This window comes from Marmota monax, unplaced genomic scaffold (assembly GCF_021218885.2).
Source record: "Marmota monax isolate L192 unplaced genomic scaffold, Marmota_monax_Labrador192_F-V1.1 WCK01_AAM20220418_F8-fsc00106, whole genome shotgun sequence".
Lineage (NCBI taxonomy): Eukaryota > Metazoa > Chordata > Mammalia > Rodentia > Sciuridae > Marmota > Marmota monax.
Genome location: NW_026695218.1, coordinates 4,887,716 through 4,915,197, shown reverse-complemented (window position 1 = coordinate 4,915,197; position 27,482 = coordinate 4,887,716). Strand labels below are relative to the sequence as shown.

Genomic DNA, 27,482 nt, shown 5'->3' with positions numbered 1-27,482 from the left:
CCCTGTTGATCCCTCTTGTTCTGAGACTTCAGCATCTTGAACTGCACAGCTACTGGTACCTCCAGCTCCCCAGCCTGCAGATGATCACTGTGCACTATGCAGCTTCTGGTTGTGTAAGCCAATCTAATGAATCCCCTTTTTATAATCATACCTCCTGTTGGTGCTTTTCCTTTAGAGAACACTAATACACAACCACAACACATAGCCTACAAAAAGTGAAATGTCCATACTCCCACAGGGACAATTTCTCCATTCTAATCCATGTGGGGCCTTGCAAAAGTCCACACCCACCCACATAGAAGGCTGTCATTAAAGCTAAGTGTCACCACAGAGACAGGCATGAATCAAAAGATTTTATGTAACATTTATTTTTTGATCCCATCCTAACTTTGACTTCCATCCTCAGCTCCCATTTCCATTCTTTTCATAGGAATCCAAACATTTTTTAAAACAACATGTTTAAAATCATGCTAAATCTTCTTTCCAAAGGGGGAGGAGGTCACACAACTTTAATCCTTATGCAGCATTTTCAAATATGCATGTCAATATATATTTTTATAAACTATTTAAAATAAAAACCCTTCATCCTTTGAGGTTGGCATTTGCTAGTTCACTGACACACCCCCCATAATACAATAATTCTATTCATTTTCATGAATGAGGTGGGAACTATACTAAAAAATAGGATTTTAATCCCTGAGGTGTCAGTTAAAATGGATAGAGGTTGCCATTGCAACTCAAGATTTTAAAAATTCAGCCTTAAATAATAAGCATGGATCATGCTCTCTGAATCAGAATCACCTCCACAGCATGGAGTCACTTAGAAAACTGCATTTTTGGGGGTTATATGCACCCTGATATCTCCAGCTCTCTTGCTATGAGAATCTTTCCTTTTGTAAAGGAATAACATAGCAATCAAGTCTGTAGAAACTTCTGAGATCCTCAGAAATCAAGAGAAACCATAGTCCTGTTTCTCAAATCTCCATCCACATTGTTGGAGAGGGTGTTTCAGCACCATTCCAAGACCTGGAAATGGATGAGCCAACTTGATTCTTCTGGTTCTCCATAGATAAAGAGTCAAACGGAGAAACCAGTCCTCCTGGCTAGAAAAATGGGCAGGCACATCCGGGCTTTTCTCTGCTGCCAATGGTTAGCAGAGCTGGGTTCAGTTCCCTGTGCCCACCACCATTCCTGTAGACCCCCTCCCTTCCAGGTGGCTTCAAGAGGTTTTGGGGGTCCCGGCTGCTCCCCCTAGTAGTAGCGGTTCAGGCTCCTGGTGCCGGGCACCTCGGGCTGGCCGTTCATCCAAATCTCCCTGATGATGCGCTCGCGTTCCTCCAGCCTCTGGGCACGCTCCAGCTCCTCCGCAGAGGTGAACACGTTCTTGTTCAAAGTCCTCTCAAAGCGGCGGTGTCTCCGCACCGAGAGGTCAGAGGCGGTGTCCGAGCTGCCATCCTCGCTGTCGCTGCTGTCACTGCTGCTCTCTCGGTCTTGCAGGAACTTCCTCTTGGGGCGCAGCTGGCAGTCTGTATGGCAAGAGATCCTCATCACCAAGGCAGCCAGGGTCAGGACCAGCCCGATGCACACGCCAGAGACAAAGTACAGAGCTGCTCGCTCAGGGTTTTCTGGAGGAAGAAGAAGAAAACATTTGAGAAACCACAGCTTCACGTGCAGAGAATAGATGGGACTCCTGCCCCAAACCTCTCACCTGGCCCCAAGCCTTGCTGGTTACCAATACTGCCTTTAAACGTGACAAATCTATTAGTGTAGTCCCAATATTACTATTGACAAATGGTGAATCTAGAAAGGATAAAGGATATATGGGATTATTTTATTCTACTTTCAACTCTGATTTTGAAATTATTTCAGAATAAAAAGTTTTAAAAAGCCTGGCGCAGTGGCGCAAGCCTATAATCCCAGCAGCTGGGGAGGCTGAGACAGGAGGATCTTGGGTCCAAAGCCAGCCTCAGCAAAATCGAGTTGCTAAGCAACTCAGTGAGACCCTGTCTCTAAATAAAGTACAATATAGGACTGGGGATATGGCTCAGTGGTCGAATGACCCTGAGCTCAGTCCCCAGTACAAAAAAAAAAAAGTTAAAAGCAAAACTATTTTAATACCTACTATATACAACAACTGTGCTTAGGTGCCATGTGTTTAAGAGATGTCTCTTTCTAAAAGCTCTTTTTAACTGTACAAAAGTAAATTTTGCTCATGAATTTACTTGTGAAACCTTCTAAATTACCTTTTCATCACTGTGATGGGCAGATTTTGAGATGCCCCACTTCCTGGTACTCATGCCATTGGGTAGCCAGTAGCTGTTCCCTAGGGGCTGGACTCAGTGACTGACTTATAAGAAATAGAATATGGTAAAAGCTGGTTCTAAGATTAGGTTGTATAAGGCTGTGAGCAGAGAAACCCAAGTGTCAAGGAACTAAGGGTGGCCTTCAGCCAATATTTTTCAAGGTACTGAATGGTGCCAACAGCTAGGTGGGTGAACTTGGCAGGGAACCATCCATAGGTCAAGCCTTACAGTGACCACAAGCCTCGCCTTGCAGGAATTTTATAGGAGACGTTGAACCAAAGAATCTAGCTAAGCCATACTCAGGTTCCTGAACCACAGAAACTGAGAGATAAAGTATGTATCATTTTAAGTCACTAAGTTTTAGGTAAGTTAAGTTTGTACATAGCAGTAGATAACGTATGCAGTCAATCACACATTTACAATCAGCTTAGGCATTTAGGAATGATCTCATCAAGTAAATTGAAAAACAAAAAAGAGTAAGAATCTGAGAGCTTCCTTGGTGAGAGAAGAATGTAATTATTCTGTGATGAGCAATACGCTTAGCAGGCCCAGTGGTGACCTCTGTAAGATATGCTCAATAGGAAGACAGCCCTTAGGTAAGCAACTGTCCCTCTGTAGGCACAAGGGAGAACATGGGAACATGCCTGGCCCGTGTCACAGGACAAGCCATGGTCAAGCTGGTAGACTCACACTGGACATCAACAAATTAAATTTCCATATTCCACATTCACTTGTAAGTATGAATCAAAATAGGTTTCCTTTTGTGGTTCTAAATAATACAAGTAGGATCACAGAAGATGCATTTTTGCTTTTTAAATATAATAATATTTCTTAGAATGATTTCCAGATCTGTGTATTTAGGTAAACAAAAGTTTTTAAATTAGAGCTTTATGGTTATTATATATAGCAGTGGGTTCATCCCGACAAATCCATATATGCATGGAAATCGATTTGGTTCATGATACCCTCCCTTTTTCCTCCCCATTTCCCCTCCTGTCCTCCTTTTCCTCTCTTCTTCTCCTTCAACTTCCTTTCATTCATCTATTAATTGGAATTTGGTTGTTCCTTTATGTAGTTTTTCTATTCTATTCTATTCTATTTTCCCTCCCCCTTTCCTTTATTTTACTATAGCTTCTGCATATGAGAGAAAATATTTGACCTTTGAGCTTCTGAGTTTGGCTATTTTCACTTAAAATGATATTCTCCATTTCCACCCATTTACTGACAAATGCCATATTTTCATTCTTTTTAATGGCTGAGTAGAACTACATTTTTTTTGTGTATATATATCTCTCTCTCTGTGTATCTCTGTCTCTCTCTCTCTCTCTCTCTCTCTCTCTCCATGTATGTGTGTGTGTGTGTGTGTGCATATATATGAATGACAGTTTTTTAATCCATTCATCTATTGGTGGCACCTGGGTTAATTCCATAATTTAGCTATTATTAATTGTGCTGCTATAAACATTGATGGGGCTGTCATTGTAGTATGTTGATTTTAGATCTTTTGGGAAAATACCCAGGAGTGGGACAGCTGAGTCATATGGTGGTTACATCCTTAATTTTTTTTAATGTTTATTTTTTTAGGTGTAGATGGACACAACACAATGCCTTTATTTTTATGTGGTGCTGAGGATTGAACCTGGGTCCCAATCCCAGCCCAGCATCCTTAATTTTTTGAGGAATCTCCATACTGCTTTCCAGAGTGGTTGTACTAGTCTGCAGTCCCACCAACAATCTACAAGTGTTCCTTTCTGCCTACAACTCACCTGCATTTACTGCTGTTTGTACTTTTGATAATTACCCTTCTGATTGGAGATGAAATCCTAGTGTAGTTTTGATTTTCATTTCCCTGATTGATAGAGATGTTCAGCATTTTTTCATGTATTTGTTGGCCTGTTGTATTTCTTTCATTGAGAAGTTTCTATTTAGTTCTTTCGCTTGTTTATTGATTGGGTTATTTGGGTTTTGATGTTAATTTTTTTGAGTCCTTTGTATATTCTGGATATTAATCCCCTATCAGAGGGGTAGCTGGCCAAGATTTTCTCTCATTCTGTAGGCTCTTTCTTCATGCTCTCAATCATTCCCTTTGCTGTGCAGAAGCTTTTTATTTCTGGCATCCCACTTATTGATTCCTGGTTTACTTCTTGTGCTTTGGGTGTCATGTTAAGGAAGTCTGTGCCAGTACCTATATGATGGAGGGTTGACTCTATGTTTTCTTTTAGCAATTGTAAGTTTTCTGGTCCAATTTCTAGGTCTTTGATCCATTTTGATTTGAGTTTTGTGCAGGCTGAAAAATTTCATTTTTCTGTATATCCAGTGTTCCCAGGACCATTTGTTTTTTTAAAGGCTGTTTTTTTTCTTCTCCAAGATAAATTTTTGGCACCTTTGTTAAATATCAGAGTTATACATTTATGGATTTATCTCTGTCTTTTATTCTATTCACTGGACTTCATGTTCATCAATAGCTTTTTATTATTATTATTACTACATACTGTTCTGTAGTATAAGCTTATTGAAGTTACTCCTTTTCTTATTGTAGCATATGAATTGTTTCTAATTTTTCACAATTAGGATCAATGCAACAGTCAATGTCTTTATATCCTTATACATATCTCTTTATTGTCAATGCAGAATTATTTCTATAGGTTAGTTATCTAGAAATGGAACAGCTACATCAAAGAGCTTAGGCATTTTGAAGTTTTATGTATTCTAAACTGTATCAAATAAAAAAGTCCAAATACAGCATGTGAACCCATGTGTTAATAATTCCTTACTCCCTCTGAAATCCCCATTGAAATGATGGCAATGTGTATAGATAGAAATAATAAGAACAAAGAGTAGAATGGAGAAGAAAAAAAAAAAAACAAGACTAGTGGATAAAATAATCAACAAATAGGAGAAAAGCATAGTGAAGTAACCTGAAACTGAATTCTACCAGCTAATATAATATCCACAAATGCAGAGAACCCAGTGAGCACCAGCCTTAGGGTACAAACAATGCAGCAGGGATCCAAATCCACCCTGTTCCATTATAAAAATGAAGAACTATAATAGAAATGGGAGGTGGGAGCTCTGGAAACACAGAGGCAGTGGAGAAGCCAAGATGTGATATGGGGGTCCTAGAAAGAAAGTTAGTTACTGAACTGAGAGTTGAAGGCTGAGGTGGGCTAGCCATTTGAAGATGGGGAAAAGTATCCCAGGCAGAGAGAAGAACATGAACAAAGGCACAGAGGTGTGAAAAACCACATATGTGTGGGAAAGTATACAAGGCTTGGAACAAATTATAGAATCTTAAATTCCTCTTTTCTATGGCAACAACTAGCATATAGCTAGGTTTCAAATACCATTGGTTGATATCATTGTCACTCTCTAAACATCATAATATTCCAGCATAGAAAATAAAGAGAACCATAACTCCTCCCTCTATAAATACTGTATTTCCAATTATATAGCCCTGAACTGTAACTTTACTACCAATTGAGATACTCTCACGTACTGTACTTACTGTTGAGTAAACCATGTAAGTCTTGAAAAAAGGTGATGGCATTAAATTTTATTTCTCCATTAAAAAAAATACCTTGCCCATTAGGATTCTTTTTATTCAAATACAAAAACTCCACTTAGTTTCTCTCTGGTTCCAGAGTGTTGAGAGATTTTTTAAAACCAATTTTGATATTGTCATCTAAAATGATCTCTCAAAGCCAACCAGTGGCCTCTGAAATGAATTTGCCTAACTCCCCACCCAAGATAATGCAAAAATACTGGAAAAAGACACTAACTAGCCTGGTGAATGGTGAATGTGAAACTGAAATATATAGGGGGCCTGGTGGTCTTCGGTAGATGTGACTTACCCTACTTATCCTGTGTTTAGCCTCGAGGTCTCCACCTCATCCACAAGCTCACAAAACACCTCACAGACTCCTTCACTTCCTGGGACTAGTCACTCCAACACTGTCTGCCGCCATCACAAATAGCCAACTGCCTAATTTTCCACCAGTTGTTCACATCTGTGTCTCCACTAGAAATGGATGCTTGGCAAAGGCAGGAAATGTTATTTAAGTCTCTGATTTTCTAGAACCTACATAAAGTATCCAAATACGTTCCTATAATTTCATGCAACCCATGACATCATCCCCCCCGCCCCCGGTTTTAAAATAGTCTCTTTTTCTTATTTCATCTCCTTCTTCCTGCCTTTCCCAACCTGCTTTCTTCCTTTTTGGTTGTCTTTGATGAAATAAAAGGAGCAAGAAGAGGTGGTGTGACTTCTAGATGCCTTGTGACAATTAAAAAGAACCAAGCAAACCAATCCAAATCTGTCCAGTTTGGGAGTCTATTATCTTCTCATCATTTCCTGATGCTTTTGTGGAATCGGTATCAATGCTGATGTGGATCTATCACACAGAAGCGTTGGGACAATCAGTGCTTGCAAAACTGACCAGCACATGTTCACTTTGAGACCACAGAGAAGGCACCACTTTTACCCTTAGGTTTATAGTTTCCCTGAGGAAACAGTGACCTGGACAGCCTATGAACTTCACACCAATCTGCATTTATCTATGATTAGCTCATGTCGGCAGGATCCCAATTAACATGCACAAAGTGTAAAACAACGTACTATCTGATGACGGGTCGGAATGGGCCTGAGTCTCCTCTAGATCCTGGAGCAATCTTGGAAATTCTTAAGCCCTTAGAATACACAGGACATGTCTTAGGACAAATAAAAGCCTTGGCCTCCCATAATGGGGTAAGGAGAGAATGACTTGTCTTTCTTTTATAAAGTAAGAGGAGGTCTCTCTCCTTCATTAGTCAAATGACCTTAGTCATCTCCAACCTCATGGGAACCTCCAAGTCTGATAGGAGAAACAGGCACAGGATAAAACATAACTGGAATCAAGTGTGTCTGACTGAAAACCTGTGTGCGTGTGGCACCCTGGGCAGGCTCAGTGAACGCAGAGCAGGTGAAAAGTCAGTGGACACAGGGAATGAAAAACCAAACCAGGAAGAAAAGTTCAGTCCAAGATGGGTTTCCTAAGACCTAGTCCCAGTGAGAATTCAAAAGTAAAATCCACTTGGACAAAGCAAAGTGAAAAAAAAATCTATTTTCTAGAAAAATCAGTTCTGTTGTTTGTTAAGACAAAACCTTCTCCGGGAGCCATTTCTTGGCTTGTCTGAGTTGTTGTCCAAAGTTCTCTTGGAGCCCCTTTGCTCTAAAACAGGCTTGACTCTGCCTCAGAAATCTGCACCCCAACTGCAAACAGAATTGATTTTCTGCCACCAGCTGAGTCAGGCTGGAATAAGGTCATTGTTCCTGTAGCTGGTCAGGGAACCCAGAGTCCTCCCTCTGTCCACGTGTCCACAGCCCCATTAGGCCACTGACCCTGCCTAAGTCTCTGTGAGTCTGAAATGGCCTAAGCTTTACCTCACTGCTCTGGGCTTTTCTCTAGATTAGCAGTTTTCACAGTGCAAACATGTACTAAGAGGCAAACAGGCTGGATGGTTTGGAAGAAATTAATTGTCAGACCTTCACTGGACACTTCCACGGTTCTTTCCTCTACATGACCCACCTGAGAAAGCACTCGTTGAGGAGGGATGTGCTTACCAGTTCCACACCTCCACTGTGCACACCTCCACTGTGGCCCTTCTCCCATCCCACCCTTCTCAATGTGCCCTTCCCCCGTTGCACAAAAGGCAAGACTGGCTCCCACACCCTGAACCTTATCACAGTGTACCACCCCGAAGTACCAAAGTGGCCACCAAGGAAAATAACTCAAAATACTAATGTCAGAGTCAGGAAGGAAGCTGGGCCCGGTGGTACATGCCTGTAATTCCAGTGACCGAGGAAACTGAGGTGGGAGGATCGTTAGTTTGAGGCCAGCCTCAGCAACTTAGTAAGACCCCATCTCAAAATAAAAAGTAATAAGGACCCAGCAGCTTGGGAGGCTGAGACAGAAGGATTGTGGGTCCAAAGCTAGCTCAGCAATAAGCAACTCAGTGAGACCCTGTCTCTAAATAAAATACAAAATAGGGCTGGGTGCGGGGCTCAGTGCTTGAGTGTCCCTGAGTTCAATCCCCAGTACCATAATAATAATAATAATAACAACAACAACAATAAGGGCTGAAGATGTAGCTCAGTGGTAAAGTGCCCCCAGGTTCAATCCCCAATATATTAAAAAAAAAAAAAAAAAAAAAAAAAAACAGGAGGCAAAAGCCTCCAATGACTGGGCAATGCATCCCTTTCCAACTTTGTTTCCTTTCTTACTTTTCAACAAACAGAAGGCCTAATCAAGTTGTCAGCAGATAGCTCATTACAAATAATTTTTGATGACAGATCACTCTGATTTTTGGCATACAACATAAATTTAATTCAAAGACTTGAGTGATGTCATTATAATAAAACTCCTTCTGCTCCTATCTATGTATTTATGTGAACAAACTTTCTCAACAACCATATCAATGAAAAATGAAAACTAGAATAGAATTTTGACTGAATCATGCCTCACTTTTTTAATGAGTGATCTTTACCCACAAATAAATAAACTAATGGGGGACTCATCCATCTCAAGAGATGTACTTCTGATCAATTTTAATTTTTATGTTAAAAACTCCTTTGTAACTTCCAACCTCATACAAAACACATCCCACATGAAATTCCTCTCCTTTTACCTCCAACCATCCAGGTTCTCTTTCCTTCTACCTGTCCTCTGCCCCTTTCTCCTTTCAATTGTTACCTTTCTGCCTGAGGTGTCCCCTCAGTCCACCAGTCACCTATGCCCAAGGCCCGGGATCCTCTTTGACTCCCTCGTTTGCTTCCATTCCCTGAATTAATGAGTCTCACCCAACCCTTCCATTCTCACTGCCATTTCCATGACAGCTGGGTGACTCCAGCAGCTTCCCAGCTTGACAACTGGATTCTAGTTCCTCATTCCTCCATTATATTTTGAAGATAGATATCAATGACACATTTTTAATTGTTCTCCCATTTACATGGCTTACCACCCCCCCATTCCCAAAAATTAATCTTTGTTAAAGCCCTCAAAATTCCAGTCTCCCATGGCCATATCCCAAACTCCTTCATAAAAGCCTTTACTGCAGACAAGCCAAGGGTCTCACTGTCCACTCTTGAACCCCAAACATACCATCTTCAGATTCATTACTGATTCCTTTGTTGGAATGCCAGGATGTGGACCCTCCTGGGTCTTTTTTTTTCCCCACGAATAATTAAGATTCAATAAAATAGAGCCCTCTCTCTTACATTAGCGTAGTTCTGCTCAAAGTGACATGCCTGGAACTCCATGAACACTTAATACCCCTTTTAGCATTACAGAACATTCTACATGAGTTTTCTTAGAATTCTACAAAGAATTATTTCATAATGAGTGTTAAAAAAATTAACAAGATGGGCTGGGGTTGTGGCTCAGTGGTAGAGCACTCGCCTAGCACATGCGAGGCCCTGGGTTCGATCCTCAGCACCACATAAAATAAATAAAAGAAAGGTATTGTGTCCATATACAACTAAATAAAATTAAAATATTTTTTAAAAAATTAACAAGAGTTTATTGAGAAAATTCTCCTCTAGGAAAAGAAGAATTTAAAATAATCCTGAAAGGAGAACGGGAAAGGAGAGGGAGGAGAGGAGGGTAAAGCAGGGGGATCATGAATTAAAATTTATTTCCATGTATGTATAAGTTTACTGGGAGGAACCCAACCACTATGTATAACTATAAAAACCTTTAAATTCTGATTTATTAATTATTTGTTTTTTGCTTTTTGGTGTTAAGTTTTTCAAGTTCTTTATAAATTCTAGACATTAATGCTCTCTCTCAGAAGAGTAGCTAGCAAAGATTTTTCTCCCATTCTGTAAGCTCCCTCATCATATTCTGAATTGTTTTCTTGACATGCAGAAGCTTTTTGATTTGATGCCATCCCATCTATTAACTCTTGGCGTTATTTCCTGAGCCTTAGGGTTCCTATGGAGAAAGTCTTTGCCTGTGCCGGTATGCTTAAGTATTGACCCTATGTTTTCTTCTAAGAGTTGCAAATTTTCTTGTCTAATTCCTAGGTCTTTAGTCCATTTGAATTGATTTTTGTGCAGGATGAGAGATAAGAGTCTAGTTTCATTCTCTTACATATGGATAACCAGTTTTTCCAGCACAACATGTTTAAAAGTTTGTCTTTTCTCCAATGTATGTTTTGGGCACCTTTGTCAAGAATCAGATGACTGTAGATGTGTGGGTTTGTCTTTGGTTATTCCATTCTGTACCATTGATCTATGTGTCTGTTTTATGTCCATACTATGCAGTTTTTGTTACCATAGCTCTGTAGTATAATTTGAAGTCAGGTATTATGATGCCTCCAGCATTGCTTTTTAAACTTAGAATTACTTTGGTTATTCTGGGTCTTTTGTTGTTCCAAATTAACTTTAGGACTGTTTTTTCTACTTCTATGATGAATGTCATTGGTATTCAATGGGAATTGCATTAATCAGCTTTTAGTAGTATGGTCATTTTAACAATATTAATTCTGCCTATCCATGAACATAGTAAGTCTTTCCATCTTCTCATTTCTTCTTCAGTTTCTTTCTTCAATGTTCTATAGTTTTCATTGTAGAGGTCTTTCACCTCCTTAGTTGTATTAATCCTAGGTATTTATTTTTTCTTTTTTGAGGCTATTGTGAATGGAACTGTTTTCCTTCTCAGCATATTGACTGTTGTTATATAGGAAAGCTATTAATTTTTGTATGTTGAATTTGTAACCTGCTTCTTGGCTGAATTTATTAACTCCAGCAGTCTTTTGGTGAAGTTTTCTTGGATCTTCTAAGTATACAATCATTTTATCTGCAAACAGTAATAATTCGGTCTTTCCTGTTCTATTTTTGTCCTTTTTTTCCTTCTCTTGCCTAATTGCTCTGGCTAGAATATCTATCATTAGATATTAAATAGGAGCGGTGGGAGTGGATATCCTTGTCTTGGTCCAGATTTTAAAGAAGTTGTTTTCAGCTTTTCACCATTTACAGTCAGTTCGGCTTTGGGTTTTTCATATATAGCCTTCATGATATTGAGGTAGGTTCCTTCTATCTTAAGTTTCTAAGTGTTTTTATGATGAATGGGTGCTGAATTTTGTCAAAGGCTTTCTCTGGTCACTTGAAGTCACTTGAGATGACTGATTTTTTTTTCTCTAATTCTGTTTATATGATGAACAGAAGAGCTTGGGATACTTCTTTACTTTCCAAATTGCTACCAATGGAATCACTCCTCTTCATGCCCCCTTTCCCAACTTTGGAACCCAAGAATGTTCAAATATGTACAGATATACATATGGCATACATGCATGCACAAAGAGATGGAAATACACAGGAAGGGAGGGGAAGATGAGAAAGGAAGAAAGGAAAGGAAGTGAAGGAAAAGTAAGATAGATGATTGATAGAAACAGAGATAGATAGAACAAAAATAGGGCTACAATCTACTGAATCTTTGCCAAGATGCAGGATAATCCCCTTGTGCTGGTCATCAACTTTCAACCATTACCACAATCGAAAAGAGCAGGTAAGTATTGTTAGTCTTGTTTAAAAGATAAAACTGGGATGAGGTACATCCATGCTTTCACCAGGATAAGCCAAGTATTTTGATACTAAAAATAAAAAAAAAACCACAAATAATTCTTGCTTTCACACCCGGCCCTCACCCCACGTGTTACATAAGCCTGATTTCGGAGAGCATTTCTGAACTCCATTTTGGAAATTGCTATTCTCATTCTAGCTTACCTGTCCCCACAGATCAGAAACATCCTCTACATACAGCATCCCAGACACAGACTCCCAGAGAAGCCCAGTAAAAGCAACCAATCCGGGCAAGGGGCAAGGGAGTTTCCTGGATCTCACTGGGTCCTAAGCTGATGCCTCAGGGCAGATTTTCATAGCTGATAAAATTTACATTGCACTTCTACATCATTTTTCTGCATAAACCAGAACTGTAACTCTCTGGTGATTGTTTTGTTCTTTCCTCCAATACTTGCTGCTCCAGGTCACTTCCTCTTGGCCAATGATCCACCCTGGTATTGACCAGATACAGACAGCTGTTAATTACCCAGGAAGCAGAGTGGGGAGGGCTATTGTCGGTTGTTTTCCCCTAATAAATAAAAATAAATGTATTGCTATATCTTGTTTCCTGCAGGGTCATTGTTTTCATGGACAGGAAGAGGCCCTATGTGGAGGTCCTGGGGCTAATTTCATTTGCACCCTTGGAGGTCACATTATGCCCAGCAGGCTCTGCTGGAGTGGAGAGCAACAGTCAGCCCAGGCTGTGTCCACTGGTATCTGTGCAAGGGTAACCTGGGCTTTCTTGTTGACCCCAAAGTTTCTAATCCTTTGAGTAGAAGAGATTAAGTTTTTAAGTGGGCTTTAAAGAGAATAACAGGGCTTGTGTGGAACCAGGGAGTACTTAGCATAACCTCTTCTCTAAACACTTAAGAGATTATAAGGATGTCTCTATGGAATTCTGACCCACTCCTTAGGAGAGGGAAGATTCCTACTAGAGCTTGTGTCCTCTCTTCCTCCCCTTACTGAATTGTTCCTTCCCAGGAAGAAGTAGTGGAGAATTTCTGTCCCCACAGGCCAGCCGTCCAAATTTCATTTCACCCTCTTCATCTTCTTGTCCTCACTACATAAGCAGTATGTATCCCATGAGGAAGTCTCCATTTCCCTAACCCTCATGCTACCCACTCACTTTTCTCCCCTACACTGGGAAATTCCTGTCATTCAATAGCTATCATGCACTATGCTTTATATGAGTGTCCCCCAAATTCCTATGTGTCAGGGCTTGGTCACCAGTCTGTGGTGCTATTGAGAGGTGGTGGAACTTTAAGAGGTGGGGCCTAATGGGAGGAATTTAGGTCCCTGAGAGGGTGCCCTTGAAGAGAATACTGGAACAGCAGCCCTTTCCTCCCTCTCTCTTTGCTTCCTAACCACCCCTAGGTGAACAGACCTCCTGTGCCATGTGTTCCCACCATGATCTACTGTGCTGCCACAAGCCCAAAGCTACAGGGTCAAGCAATCATGGGCTGAAACCATGAGCTAAAATAAATCTTTCCTCTTTTTAAGTTGATTATCTTAGGTATTTTTGTCACAGTGATGGAAGGCTGACTAACATACTCTGTGACTCTGACATGTTCTCTAATCCAGCTTTGTCACTGCTGAAGTTGACATGCTGTTCTTCCGATGCTTTTCTAGGTCCTTAAGTTTGAAAAGAAAGAAGAGTATGTGATTAATTAGCTCCTTCAATCTAAGCAACACTTTATGTAGTTATATTATAATTGGTTATGTAACTATTATCTTTCCCAAATGATTAAGAGAAAATTGAATCCAAATGAATCACTTTGGATTCTCAGAGCATCCAGTAGAATGCGTTGCTCATGGTATGTATCTCAAAAATATTTATTAAACTAAATAAAGAATATAAAATTTCTAGAAGTTCAGTTAATAAATTTAATACATGTGGATATATGTCTATGTATAGATGTATGTATATTTATATATGTGGATATGTGTGTACATATTTACATATACATATGATATAACATTAAAAAGAAGGGAATGGAAAAAAGTGACAAAATCACCATAATATGCAACTAGATATAACTATATAATATGTAGGACAGTGAAGTGAATTTTCTTTTTTATCCAGAATTGCAGGTAATATTAAGTGAATTTTCTTCTGTTCTTTCCCTGTTATATAAAAATGTACATATTTACTTGGTTATAATCAGGGTATATATATAATTTAGAACTTTTTCTCTGGATATATATTTCATACAATGCACAACATTATTTATATCACTCCGTAGTATTTCTCCAATCACACCAATAATGGCTACATGGTATTCCACTCAGTAAATATACCACAGTTTGAAAAAATGGTTTCCTACCTTTGGATGCTTAAGTTGTTGAAAAAAATATAATGATGTTTAATACTACTTCCTTTTTGCTCATTTGTTGTTTAATACTACTTTTTTTAAAATACTACTTTTTTGGTTTAATACTACTTCCTTTTTTTATGTTTAATACTACTTCCTTTTTGCTCATTTGTTGTTTATTTCCTTATGATGAATTCTCAAAAAGGAATCTCTGTGTCAAACAGGATATACATTATTATAGTTTTTAATACACATTGTCAAAAGTGTGATCCTTCAAAAGTGGTACATTAATATTCCATCAGCCATGTATGACAGCACTACTTTCACCAAACTCTCTTTCACAAAACCATATAACATTTAACATTGGGGATATTCCAATGTTAAAAATTTTTCAAACTGTATATTTAATAAAATATATTTATTCCACAAATTACTGTGAGTCTGCAATGCCTTGGGCACTGTGTAGGGGCTAAGAACACAAAGGTCTTCAAACCTAACATGATTCACAATATAGAGGAAATAAAAGAGAAATGACAGAAATGAGGGTACTTTCTCAAATGTCCAAATTTGAGACTAACATCAATTTTATGATGGAGAGATAGCTAGGCCTCCCTTACACCAAGCTTATAAGAAAAGTGATTTGAATTCTGGCCAGCTCCTATGTGGTGGGCACAGCTATGCTTGCAGTTACACATGCAGAGAATATCAGTTAAATGAAAACAAACAAACAACAAAAATAAATAAATAAACAAATAGTCCTCCAAACTTTTGTATTGAAAAATAATTGTAAAAGCAAATGGCAAATCAGAAAAAAAAATTATAATATATGCCAGAGACAAAATGTTAATAGATAAAAAGAACCTAGAAAGCTGGACATGGTGGTGTACACCTATAATCTTGAGACTTGGGAGGCTAGTGCAGGAGGATTGCAAGTTCAAATCCAGCCTTAGTAACTTAGCAAGGCCCTAAAAAACTTAGTCAGAACCTGTCTCAAAACAAAAAGTAAAAAATGGCTGGGGATGTGGCTCAGTGGTAGAGCACATCTTGGTTCCATCCCTGTACCACACACACACAAAATAAATAAATAAATAACCCACCAAGAAAGAACATTAAGAAAAAGACCATCAATAAAGAAAATACACAAAAGTTATCAACTTTTCAGAGGAAAAAAAATACAAATGATTCTTCAACATATGAAAAGAGGCTCACTTAAAACAGGGACTGTCATGGTATCACTCACAAGCCAAATCTGGCCAACCCACTGTTCTCATTTTACTGCAACACAGTTACATCCAGTCATTAATGCATTATCTGGTCTGCTCTTATGCTACAACAGAGTTGAGTTTAAAAGATTCTGATCCACAAAGCTGAAAATATTTATTCTCTAGGCCTTTACAGGGTAGTATCTCTACTTTTTTGTATTTACTAAGATTTGCTTTGTGGCATAATATATGGTCTATTTTAGAAAAGGATCCATGATCTGCTGAGAAGAAAGTGTATTCACTTGTTGATGGATAATATACTCTGTACAGTCTAAGTTATTGATTATATAATTGAATTCCATAGTTTCTTTGTTTAGCTTTTGTTTGGAAGATCTATCCAGTGGTAAAAGAGATGTGTTAAAGTCACCCAGAATTATTGTGTTGTGGTCTATTTGACTCTTGAACTTGAGAAGAGTTTGATTGATGAATGTAGATGCTCCATTGTTTGGGGCATATATATTTATAACTGTTATGTCTTGATGATGTATGGTTCCCTTAAGCAGTAATGAAATGTCCATCTCTATACCTTCTGATTAACTTTGGCTTGAAGTCTACTTTATTTGATATGAGGATGGAAACTCCTGCTTGTTTATGTAGACAAGCAGGAGTATATTTTAATCCCAACCTAAAATCAGAGCTGAAATCAATGAAATTAAAACAAAAGAAACAATTTAAAAATTGACAAAACCAAAATGTTGGTTCTTTGAAAAAAATAAATAAAATTGATAAACCATTAGCCATGCTAATGAAGAGAAAGAGAGAGAAAACTTATTAACATCCATGATGAAAACAGAAATATTACAATGGAAACTACAGAAATACAGATGATAATTTAGAAATTATCTTGAAAATTTGTACTCCAATAAAATAGAAAATATCGAAGGCATCGACAAATTTCTAGAGACATATGATGTGCCAAAACTAAATCAGGATGATATACATGATTTAAACAGATCAATTTCAAATGAGGAAATAAAAGATGCCATCAGAAGCATACCAACCAAGAAAAGCCCAGGACCATATGGATACACAGCTGAGTTCTACAAGAACTAACACCAATACTTCTCAAACTATTTCATGAAATAGAAAAAGAGGGAACACTTCCAAACACATTCTATGAGGCCAATATCACCCTGATTCTAAAATAAGACAAAGAAATAAAACTTCAGACCAATATCTCTAATGAACATAGATGCAAAAATTCTCAATAAAATTCTGGAAAATCGAATACAAAAACATATCAAAAAGATAGTGCGCCATGATCAAGTAAGATTCATCCCAGGGATGCAAGGTTGGTTCAACATCTGGAAATCAATAAATGTAATTCATCACATCAATAGACTCAAAGATAAAAATTATATGATTATCTCAATAGATGCAGAGAAAGCATTTGATAGAATACAGCATCTCTTCATGTTCAAAACACTAGAAAAACTAGGAATATCAGGACCTCAACATTGTAAAGGCTATCTACGCTAAGCCCCAGGCCAACATTATTCTAAATGGAGAAAATTGAAAACCTTCCCTCTAAAAACTGCAACATGACAGGGATGCCCTCTTTCACCATTTCTATTTAACACAGTTCTTGAAACTCTAGCTAGACCAATCAGACATATGAAAGAAAAAATTAAAAGGATATGGATAGGAAAAGAAGAACTCAAATTATCACTATTTGCAGACAGTATGATTCTATACCTAGAAGACCCAAAACATTCCACCATAAATCTCCTAGAACTAATAAATTAAGTCAGCAAAGTAGCTGGATATAAAATCAACACCCATAAATCAAAGGCATTTCTGTACATCAGTGACAAATCCGTAGAAAGAGAAACTAGGAAAATCACCCTATTTACTATAGCTCAAAAAATAAAATACTTGGGAATAAACTTAATGAAAGAGGTGAAAGATCTCTACAATAAAAATTACAGCACACTAAAGAAAGAAATTAAAGAAGACCTAAGAAGATGGAAAGATCTACCACCTTGTTCTTGGATAGGCAGAATTAATATTGTCAAAATTACCATACTACCAAAAGCACTATACAGATTGAATGCAATTCCAGTCAAAACCCAATGACATTGCTCATACAAATTGAAAAAGCAAGCATGAAACTCATCTGGAAAAATAATAGACCCAGAATAGCCAAAGGAATCCTTAGTAAGAAGAGTGAAGCTGGTGGCATTACTATCCCCAACCTTAAACTATACTACAGAGCAAAAGTAACAAAAACAGCATAGTATTGGCACAAAAAGAGACCTGCAGACTAATGGTACAGAATAGAATACACAAGAGACTAACCCACATAATTACAGTTATTTTATATTAGACAAAGGTGCCAAAAACATACATTGGAGAAAAAAATAGTCTCTTTAACAAATGGTGCTGGGAAAACTGGAAATCCACATGTAACAAAATGAAATTAAACCTCTATCTCTCACCATGCACAAAACTCAATTCAAAGTGGATCAAGACCTAGGAATTAAACCAGAAACCTTGCATCTAATGGAAGAAAAAGTAGGCCCAAATCTCCTTCATGTTGAATTAGGCCCCAACTTCCTTCATAAGACTCCTATAATAGCTCAAGAATTAAAACCAAGAATCAATAAATGGGATGGATTCAAACTAAAAAGCTTCTTCTCAGCAAAAGAAACAATCAGTGAGGTGAATAGAGAGCATACAAAATGGGAGCAAATCTTTACCCCTCACACATCAGATAGAGCACTAATCTCTAGGATATATAAAGCACTCAAAAACCTTAACACCCAAAAAACAAATCACCCAATCAACAAATGGGTCAAGGAACTGAACAGACACTTCTCAGAAGAGGATATACAACAATCAACAAACATATGAAAAAATGTTCAACATCTCTAGCAATTAGAGAAATGCAAATCAAAACCACTCTAAGATGTCATCTCACTCCAGTCAGAATGGCAACTATCAAGAATACAAACAAGGGTAAGTGTTGGTGAGGATGGGGGGGAGGAGCACACTCATACATCGCTGGTAGGACTGCAAATTGGTGCCACCAATCTGGAAACCAGTATGAAGATTCCTTGGAAAACTTGGAATGGAACCACCATCTGACCCAGTTATCCTACTCCTCAGTTTATACCCAAAGGACTTAAAAACAGCATATTGCATGGACACAGCCATATCAATGTGTATAGCAGCACAATTCACAATAGCTAAATTGTGGAACGGACCCAGATGCCCTTCAGTAGATGAATGGCTAGGGAAACTTTGGTATATATACACAATGGGACATTACTCAGCATTAAAAGAGAATAAAATCATGGCATTTGCAGTTAAATGGATGGAGTTGGAGAAGATAATGCTAAGTGAAGTAAGCCAATCCCAAAAAACCAAAGGCCAACTGTTTCTTGGGTATGAGGATGCTGACTCATAATGGTGATGGTAGGGGGAGTATGGGAGGAATGGAGGAACTTTAGATAGGGCAAAGGGAAGGGAGGGGTAGGGAGGGGGCAAATGGGTAGGAATGACGGTGGAATGAGTTAGACATCATTACCCTAAGTACATGTGTGAAGACATGAATGGTGTGAAAACACTTTGTGTACAATCAGTAATTTAAAAAATTGTGCTTTATATGTGTAATATGAAATTAATTGCATTCTGCCATCGTGTATAACAAATCATAATAAATAAATAATTTAATAAAAAAAGAAAAAAGATTCAAAGAAATGTTTATTATTTAAAGGATATATTTATTTTTATTTGTTAAATTCTTGAAAAAATACAGAGTGATAATATATGCTCCTTAAAAAGTACCTTAAAGAAACCAAAATATATTTTTAAAAATCTGTATGTCCATTATAGATGTATATGAAAACAAAAAATGATGAATATCAACTCCTTAACATACACATATGCACATGTACACACACTGAAATATTCTTGTATTAGGATTAAAAAGGAGAGTAAAGAGGGTTTCCTACTTCCTTAAGCAAATATTAATCTATGCAACTTTCTTAACTTTTATTATTATCTTAAAATTAAGAATTTATTATGAACAAATTTTATTGGTTATCTTTCCTTTTATTTATTTTTATTTGTATTGGTTCTTTTTAGTTATACATGACAGTAGAATCCATTTTGATATATTTAATGATGGTGGGATTCACTATGGTGTATTTATATAAGAAAATTATTTTGGATTCATTCTACTATCTTTCCTTTTCCTACCCCCTCCCTTTTCTTCAATCCCCTTTGTCTAATCTACTGAATATCTATTCTTCCCTTCTACCCCCTTATTGTGGGTTAGCTTCCATATTTCAGTGAAAACATTTGACTTTTGTGGCTTCTTTCACTTATCATGATAATCTCCAGATCTATCCATTTACTTGCAAATGTCATCAATCCATTCTTCTTTATAGCTGAGTAATACTCCATTGTATATATTTAACTACAATGTCTTTATCCATTCATCTGTTTAAGAGCATCTAGGTTGGTTTCATATATATCATGTATTCAGCTGCTACAAACATTGATGTGAATGTCTTACTATAGTATGCTGATTTTAAATCTTTTGAATATAAAACAAGGAATGGGATAATTGGGTCAAATGGTGGTTCCATTCCTAGTAGTTTTTAAGCAATCTCCATACTGCTTTCCAGAGTGGTTGCACCAATTTGCAGTCCCACCAGCAATATATACATGTCCTCACATCCTCACTAACATTTATTATTCCTTATATTCTTGATGATTGCCATTCTGACTGCAGTGTGATGAAATCTCAGTGTAGTTTTAGTTTGCATTTCTCTAATTGCTAAAGATGTTGAACATTTTTTCATATATTTGTTGATCATTTGTATTTCTTCTTCTGAGAAGTGTCTGTTTAGTTCCTTTGCCCATTTATTAATTGGGTTATTTTGGTGTTTTGATGCTAACTTGACGTGCACATGGCAAAAATTTTCTCCCATTCTGTAGGCTCTCTCTTTACACTCTTGATTGTTTCCTTTGCTGTAAAGCTTTTTGTTTGATGTCATCCCATTTATTGATTATTGATTTTACTTCTTGAGTTTTAGGAGTCTTATTAAGGAAGTTGACTCCTAAGCCGATATTTTATGTCGTTGACATTGTTGAAGTGTTGGGCCTACATTTTCTTCTAGTAGGAGCAGGGTCTGTTCCTGCGCCTAAGTTTTTGATCCACTTTTACTTGAGTTTTGTGCAGGGTGAGTGATAGAGGTTCAATTTCATTCTACTACATATGGATTTCCAGTTTTCCCAGCACCCTTTGTTGAAGAGGAAATCTTTTTTCCAGTGTATTACAATGCCTCTATCAAATACGAGGTAACTATTTTTATGGGGTTGTCTCTGTGTCTTCTACTCTGTTCCATTGTTCGTCTGTTTTGGTGTCAATACCATGCTGTTTTTGTTACTATAGCTCTGTACAATAATTTAAAGTCTGGGATTGTGATGCCTCTTGCTTCACTTTTCTTGCTAAGGATTGCTTTGGCCTCTTATTTACCAGATGAATTTCATGACTGCTTTTTCTATTTCTATGAAGAATGTTTCTGAAATCTTGATGGGAATTGCATTGAATCTGTATAGCACTTTTAGTAGTATGGCCATTTTGATAATATTAATTCTGCCTATCAAAGAACAAGGGAGATCTTTAATCTTCTAAGATTTTTTTATATATCTTTCTTTAGCACTCTGTAGTTTCATCATAGAGGTCTTTCACATATTTTATTAGATTGATTCCCAAATTTTTTTTTGAGGCTATTGTGAATGGGAAGGTTTTCCTGATATCTCTTTCAGCTGATTCATCTTTGGAGTATAGGAACACAATTGATTTTGTATCCTGCTACTTTGCTGAATTCATTTATAAATTCTAGAAGTTTTCTGTTGGAGGTTTTTTGTTGTTGTTGTTGTTGTTGTTTTTTTGATCTTCTAAATATAGGTTCATGCCAGCAAACAGAGACAGTTTGAGCTCTTCTTTTCCTATTTGTATCCCTTTAATTTCTTTCTTTTGACTAGTTGTTCTGGCTAGAATTCCAAGGACTATAGAAGTGGTGAAAGTGAGCATCCTTGTCTTTTTCCTGTTTTTAGAGGGAATGCTGTCAATTTTTCTCTGTTTAGAATGATGTTGATCTTGGATTTAACCTACATAGTTTTTACAACATTGAGGTATATTCCTACTATCCCTATTATTTTCTTGTGTTCAGAACATGAATGGGTGCTTTTTGTCAAATGCTTTTTCCATATCTATTGAGATAATCATATGGTTCTTGTCTTTAAATCTATTTATGTGGGGAATTACATTTATTGATTTCTGTATGTTGAACCAACCTTGCATCCCTGAGATAAAACCTACTTGATCATGGTGCACTTTCTTTTCAATGTGTTTTTGTATGTGATTTGACAGTATTTCATTAAGAATTTTTGCATCTATGTTCAGCAAGGTTATTGATCTGAAGTTTTCTTTCTTTGATAGTCTTGTCTGGTTTTGGTATCAGGGTGATACTAGCTTCCCAAAAGAAAGAGACAAAAAAACTCAAATTTTTTAAATCTGTGATGAAAAAGGAAATATTACCATAGACACAACTGAAATATACAGGACAATCAGAAACTATTTTGAAAGTTTATACTCCAATAAGCTAGAAAATCTTGAAGACACTGACAAATTTGTAGAGACTTACTACCTTCCCAAATTGAACCAGGAGGATAATTTTAAGTAAGGAAACTAAAGCAGCCATCAAAAGCTTACCAAAAAAGAAAAGCCCAGGACCAGATGGATTCTCAGAATTCTACCAGATCTTTAATGAAAAACTAATACCAATCCTCAACAAATTATCGCTTGAAATATAAAAGGAAGAAACTTCTCCAAATTTGGTGATATTTTTGTTAACAATTTACACATATTTTAATCCAGCAATTGTATTTTTGGAAACTTATTCTGCAGATCCACTTGAACATACAAGTCATGGTATTTATTATATCTTTGTTTGTTGTACAGATTTGAACCACTTGCTCCTAGCCATGGTAAAAAGGCCTGGATAAAGGATGGATGGCCCATCTATACAATGGAATAGTATGTAGCTGGCCAAAAGAATGAGGAAGGCCCCTCTCTGAAATAGCTCCAGTGTGTTTGATATGTTACCTGTGCACAAGTTAGGGAAGGAGGTCACTGTGTGCTTATATTTTCCTAGATCTGCATAAATAACTGAAAGGATCTGGATGCAGTGGCACATGCCTTTAATCCCAGCAGCTCGGGAGGCTGTGGCAGGAAGATGGTGAGTCCAAAGCCAGCCTTAGCAACTTAGCAAGGCCCTAAGCAACACAGCAAGACCCTGTCTCTATTGTCTCTATATGAAATATTTTTTAAAAGGGCTGGGGATGTGGGTCAGTGGTTAAGCAACCCTGAGTTCAATCCCTGGTACCAAAAAGAAAAAAGAAAAGAAAAGAAAGAATGGGGTGGCGGGGAAGAGCTCTAGAAGAATACATAGAAGCCAAGGAAGAACTCAAGATTAGAAATTGGATGGAGGGGGCCACTCTGAGATGTCTTTTTCTATTGTGGTTGTTGATACATGTTTGCTCACTGATTTATTGAGCATCTGATGGCTTACAGGAACTATTTTACATTCTGAGGCTATAGAACAGGTAACAAACAAACAAAAAAAGAAAAAGAAAAAAAATCTCTCTTATCATAGGATTTTATATTTTAGTAGGGAAGATTAATAATAAATAAAATATGTAGTATATTAAATGATAATAAGGTGAAAACAGAAAAAGTAGAAAGGTAAACATGAAGTGTTGAATGTGTGCTGGCAGAGGGAGGGAAGTAGAGTAACAAAGGCCAAACTCATTACAAGGTGACTTTTAAGGAAAAACCTAAAAAATGGAAGATTGAGCCAGGCAAATGTAGTATCAAATATAATTAAATTAAAATGAATAATTATTCCATTTATTCTTTCTAATAACTATACTTGAAGTTATTGATGAGGTTATTATTGCTAATAAGATTATTATCCTCATTATAAGGTATTATATTCTGGCTCCAATGGGTTTCTTTGCAAATAGTTAGGAAATGTGAACTCCTCTAATCCAAGTGTTGAGAGGGAAGGAAATAAAATACATGTGGGGAGAGCATGAGTGGGTAAGATACCTCCTATGTGCTTAGGCCAACAAATTGAGGTTTTTCTACTGTTTGTAGCTTAAAAAAAATAATCCTATCAGTTAAACCCCACAAATGTGTTTGGATTTTGTTCCAGAGGTAATGAAGATCCACCAAGGAATTCAAAAAGTGAAAAGCACTGCATCATCACATCTGCAGTTTAGAAAGACTGCTTTGTTAGAAAATATGGACTAAGAAGCAGAATAGGAGTCAGGAGGGCCATGGGTGCCATTATGCAATGCAGGCAAAAGAAGGATGGGGCTTGAACCAAATCAGTGATGATGGGAATAAAGGAGGAGATGTGGGACCATGAGGGGTGAATGAAATGACCCTTAATGAATTGATATGGACAGTGAATAAGACACATTAAAAGTTAAAAATCATATTTCTGGATTAGGTGATGTCCTCGATAGGTACATGTTTTAGTCAGCTATTTTGCTATGACCAAAGGACCCGATCAGAACAACTGCAGAGGGGGAAAACTTTATTTGAGGGCTCACAGTGTCAGAGGTCTTAGTCCATGGACAGCAGGTTCCATTCCTCTGGGTTCAAGGTGAGGCAGGACATCATAGAGAAAGAATGTGGCGGAGGGAAGCAGCTCATGTGATGACCAAGAAGCAGAGAAAGAGACTCCACTTGCCAGACACAAACATATACCCTAAAGCCAAATACCAAGTCCCACCTCCTCTAGCCACACCCTACCACTTCAGTTATCACTCAGTCAATCGCTATCATGGGTATTAATTCACTGATTAGGTTAAGGCTATAACCCAATCACTTTCCCTGGAAACCTTCTTGTATTATCTCACACATGAGTTTTGGGGAAACACCTCACATCCAAACCATAAGAGTACACAAAAAGAAAAGCATATTTAGAGAAGGAAAATATTCCATTCTAGGCCAGGTTGAATTTGAAATGCTTACAGTATATCCAAGTGGTAATTTTTGAGACATTTAAAATTGAGCTCAAGACATCAGAAAATAAAAGTGAATGTTAGTTGTTTAATGTAGGTGTAATATAAGTAAAAATATCCTAATAAAATACATTACTTATTGTAAAGTAATATCAATGAGTTATAGACTACTTTAAAAATACAGCTAAGCAAAGGAAAATTAAAAATATACAGAGACATAACCATACAATCTTATATCTAGCACCCAGATATAAATTATAATACAATGTGGTTACATTTATATAAGGATATACACAAATAATGGGATTATTTAAATGGGATATTTATATAGAGCATATGCTCTGTGGTAACAGGTTTTATCCATTCAACAGCACATCATAAAACATCTTTCTAGTTCAGCCAGACTCAGTAAGGCACGTCTGTAATCCCAGTGACTCAGGAGGCTGAGGCAGGAAGATCACGAGTTCAAGACCAGATTCAGCAACTTACAGAGGCCCTAAGCAGCTAGCAACTTTGAGACCCTGTCTCAAAATAAAAAATAAAAAGGGATGAGGATGTGGCTCAGTGATTTGTCCTCATGGTAATATTTCTGCCTGATTATTTCCTTGGAAGAAAAAATTCCTAATAGTGGGACTGCTGACTAAAATGTAATATTTTATATATATAGGTGTGTATAAAAAATATATGTCATATATATGTAAATGTACATTTGCATATTTAAGGCTTTTGATAGATATTGCCAAATCTTTCTCTAGAAAAGAGAAAGATTTTAGAGAAAATCTCTAAAATCTCTAAAGAGATTATAGCAATTTACATTTCCATAAGCACTATATTCAAGTACTCATTTTCCCACACTTTCTCCAAACTGTTAATATACTTAATCATGCAGATCTTTAAGAACTGTATAAATAAAAATGTAAATTGCATTTTTTAACATTTTCCATTTATTTGCTAGAATTTAAACGGTTTACATTTTATTCCCAATTTGTCTTTTTCCAGTTTTCCTTTTGCAAACTGCTAATTGTTGTCCTTCGCCACCTTTTCTTTAGTAACACTGTTACCAATTTGTAAGAGCTCCTTATATGTTATGGACTTTAACCTTTAATCATTAATGCTACATTTTTTCTTAAATATAAAAAAAAAGTTTGTCACTTGTCATTTATCTTAAGTGAGCATTTTGGTAAGCAGAAAAGTTTAATTATTGGAATAGCCATGATTTGAAATGACTGTTTCGAGGAACAAGGGTAAGAGGTATCCAGAATCAATGGAAAAACTAAAGCACTATGTGAAAGGCTCTGCTGAGATGGGAGAACATGCATTTCTACTGGCGTTCACCTACAAACAGCAGCAGTGCTTGGTAACTTGGTTGCAGAGGGAGAATGGGTATCCACATATCAACCCTGCATAGAGATTTAGAAAGTAAAACTAGCCCTTCCCCAAAGGAAATCTAATCAGAACCTAGTCCCTTCCTTTCCAAACAACATTCAGAAACATCAGGAAAAACAAAACAAGAGCCATCCATCAAAAATTTGAAACTCAAGTAGCACAGGAGTAGTTTGCTCTTGCAAATCATGCAGCATTTCCATGTATTTTTTGATGTCTCCTTTAATATAAAGAGTATCAATCTCCAGAAATGGTCTTGAGGAGAAAGTCAGCCATCTTCCTAAACAGTCAACTTTAGAAGGGACAAACATCAGACCCTTCCAGACTCACATACCTTCAGTGTTCCTGTCTCCCAGAAGACTACCGACCCCTCAGACAGTGGCCCCAAACACAGAATGAACACACACACACACACACACACACACATAGAGAGAGAAAGTGATCAGGATTCACTCAGGGTTTCATCTACTGGTTTAATTAGAAGCTGGACAAAGGAATGAGGTAGTCATGTGTATTAGCTAGTGTTTTGTTAAAGTAACAGACCACATGAATAGGACAAGAAGCAACTTGCAGTAGGATTCTCCAGAGGAATAAAACCAGCAGAAAATGCATGTGTGTGTGTGTGTAATTATAAGAGGGAATTTATTAGATTGGCTTACACTGTCAGAGCTGAATAGTTCCCCAGTGGCTGTCTGCAGGCAAGAGAATCAGGGAAAGCAGCTCTTTCTCAATCCAAGAAGCTAGAAGCTTCAGAAAAAGAGATGCCAATCATGTGTCCCCATTCTGAGGCTAAAGTCCTGGAAGCCCCCTGGGGAGTGGCTGGTGCAAGTCTGCATTCAAAGGCTGGTGAATCTGGAGTCTGATGTCCACAACCAATGGCAACATTAAGAAATGTACCTGCTCAAGAAGAGTGGAGCGTGCCTGTCTGAGAGCTTCCCTTTATGCAACTCTTTTGTTCCTTCCAGGCCCCCATCCTATTGGATGGTGCTGTTCATATTCAGGGCTGGTCTCCCCACTCACTTCTCTAACCCACATGCCAACCCTCTCTGGAAGAACCCTCCACAGACACATCTAGAACTGTGCTTTACTCATTTTCTAGGCATCTCTCAATCCAGTCAAGTTGACAGTCAAGTATATTTACTGGATCTAACAAATTTCATTTTAGACATTCTACTTTCCATTTTCTTGCATTCTCTTTATTTTTTAAAAAATATTAGTATACTAAAATTATATGTAATAGAGGGGTTTGTTGTTGCATATTCTAAAGTTTCAGACTATTTTTTTCTTTTTTCTCTTTGTGTCGCTGGGAATTGAACCCAGGACTTTGTATATGCTAGGCAAGGGCTCTGTCCCTGAGCTATATCCCCAGGCCTCCCTGCATTCTCTTTATTTAATCTTAACCTACACTTAAAAGCAGCACTGTCTTCTTGCATCACAAATAGCATTTCATTCCAGAATATGGGATGTAAAGACAGAAAGTTAGAGGGAATAGAAAAACAGTACCATGTACCCTTTCATCCTTGACAAAAATCACAAGATACACAGTAAACACCAGACCATTCAATGAGTTACCACA

At 37.4% G+C, this 27,482-nt stretch overlaps 1 protein-coding gene across 5 annotated transcripts in view; it reads right to left on the bottom strand.

The window, feature by feature from the left end:
• Positions 1 to 352: 352 nt before the first annotated feature.
• Eva1a (eva-1 homolog A, regulator of programmed cell death) overlaps positions 353 to 27,482 on the bottom strand; it is a 60,621-nt gene continuing 33,491 nt past the window's right edge. For all 5 annotated transcript variants that reach the window (XM_046432314.2, XM_046432313.2, XM_046432316.2 and 2 more), the window contains one exon: positions 353 to 1,625. In XM_046432314.2, coding sequence (XP_046288270.1) covers positions 1,252 to 1,625 — 374 coding nt within the window. In that variant the 3' untranslated portion in view covers positions 353 to 1,251. The remainder of the gene's footprint in view (positions 1,626 to 27,482) is intronic.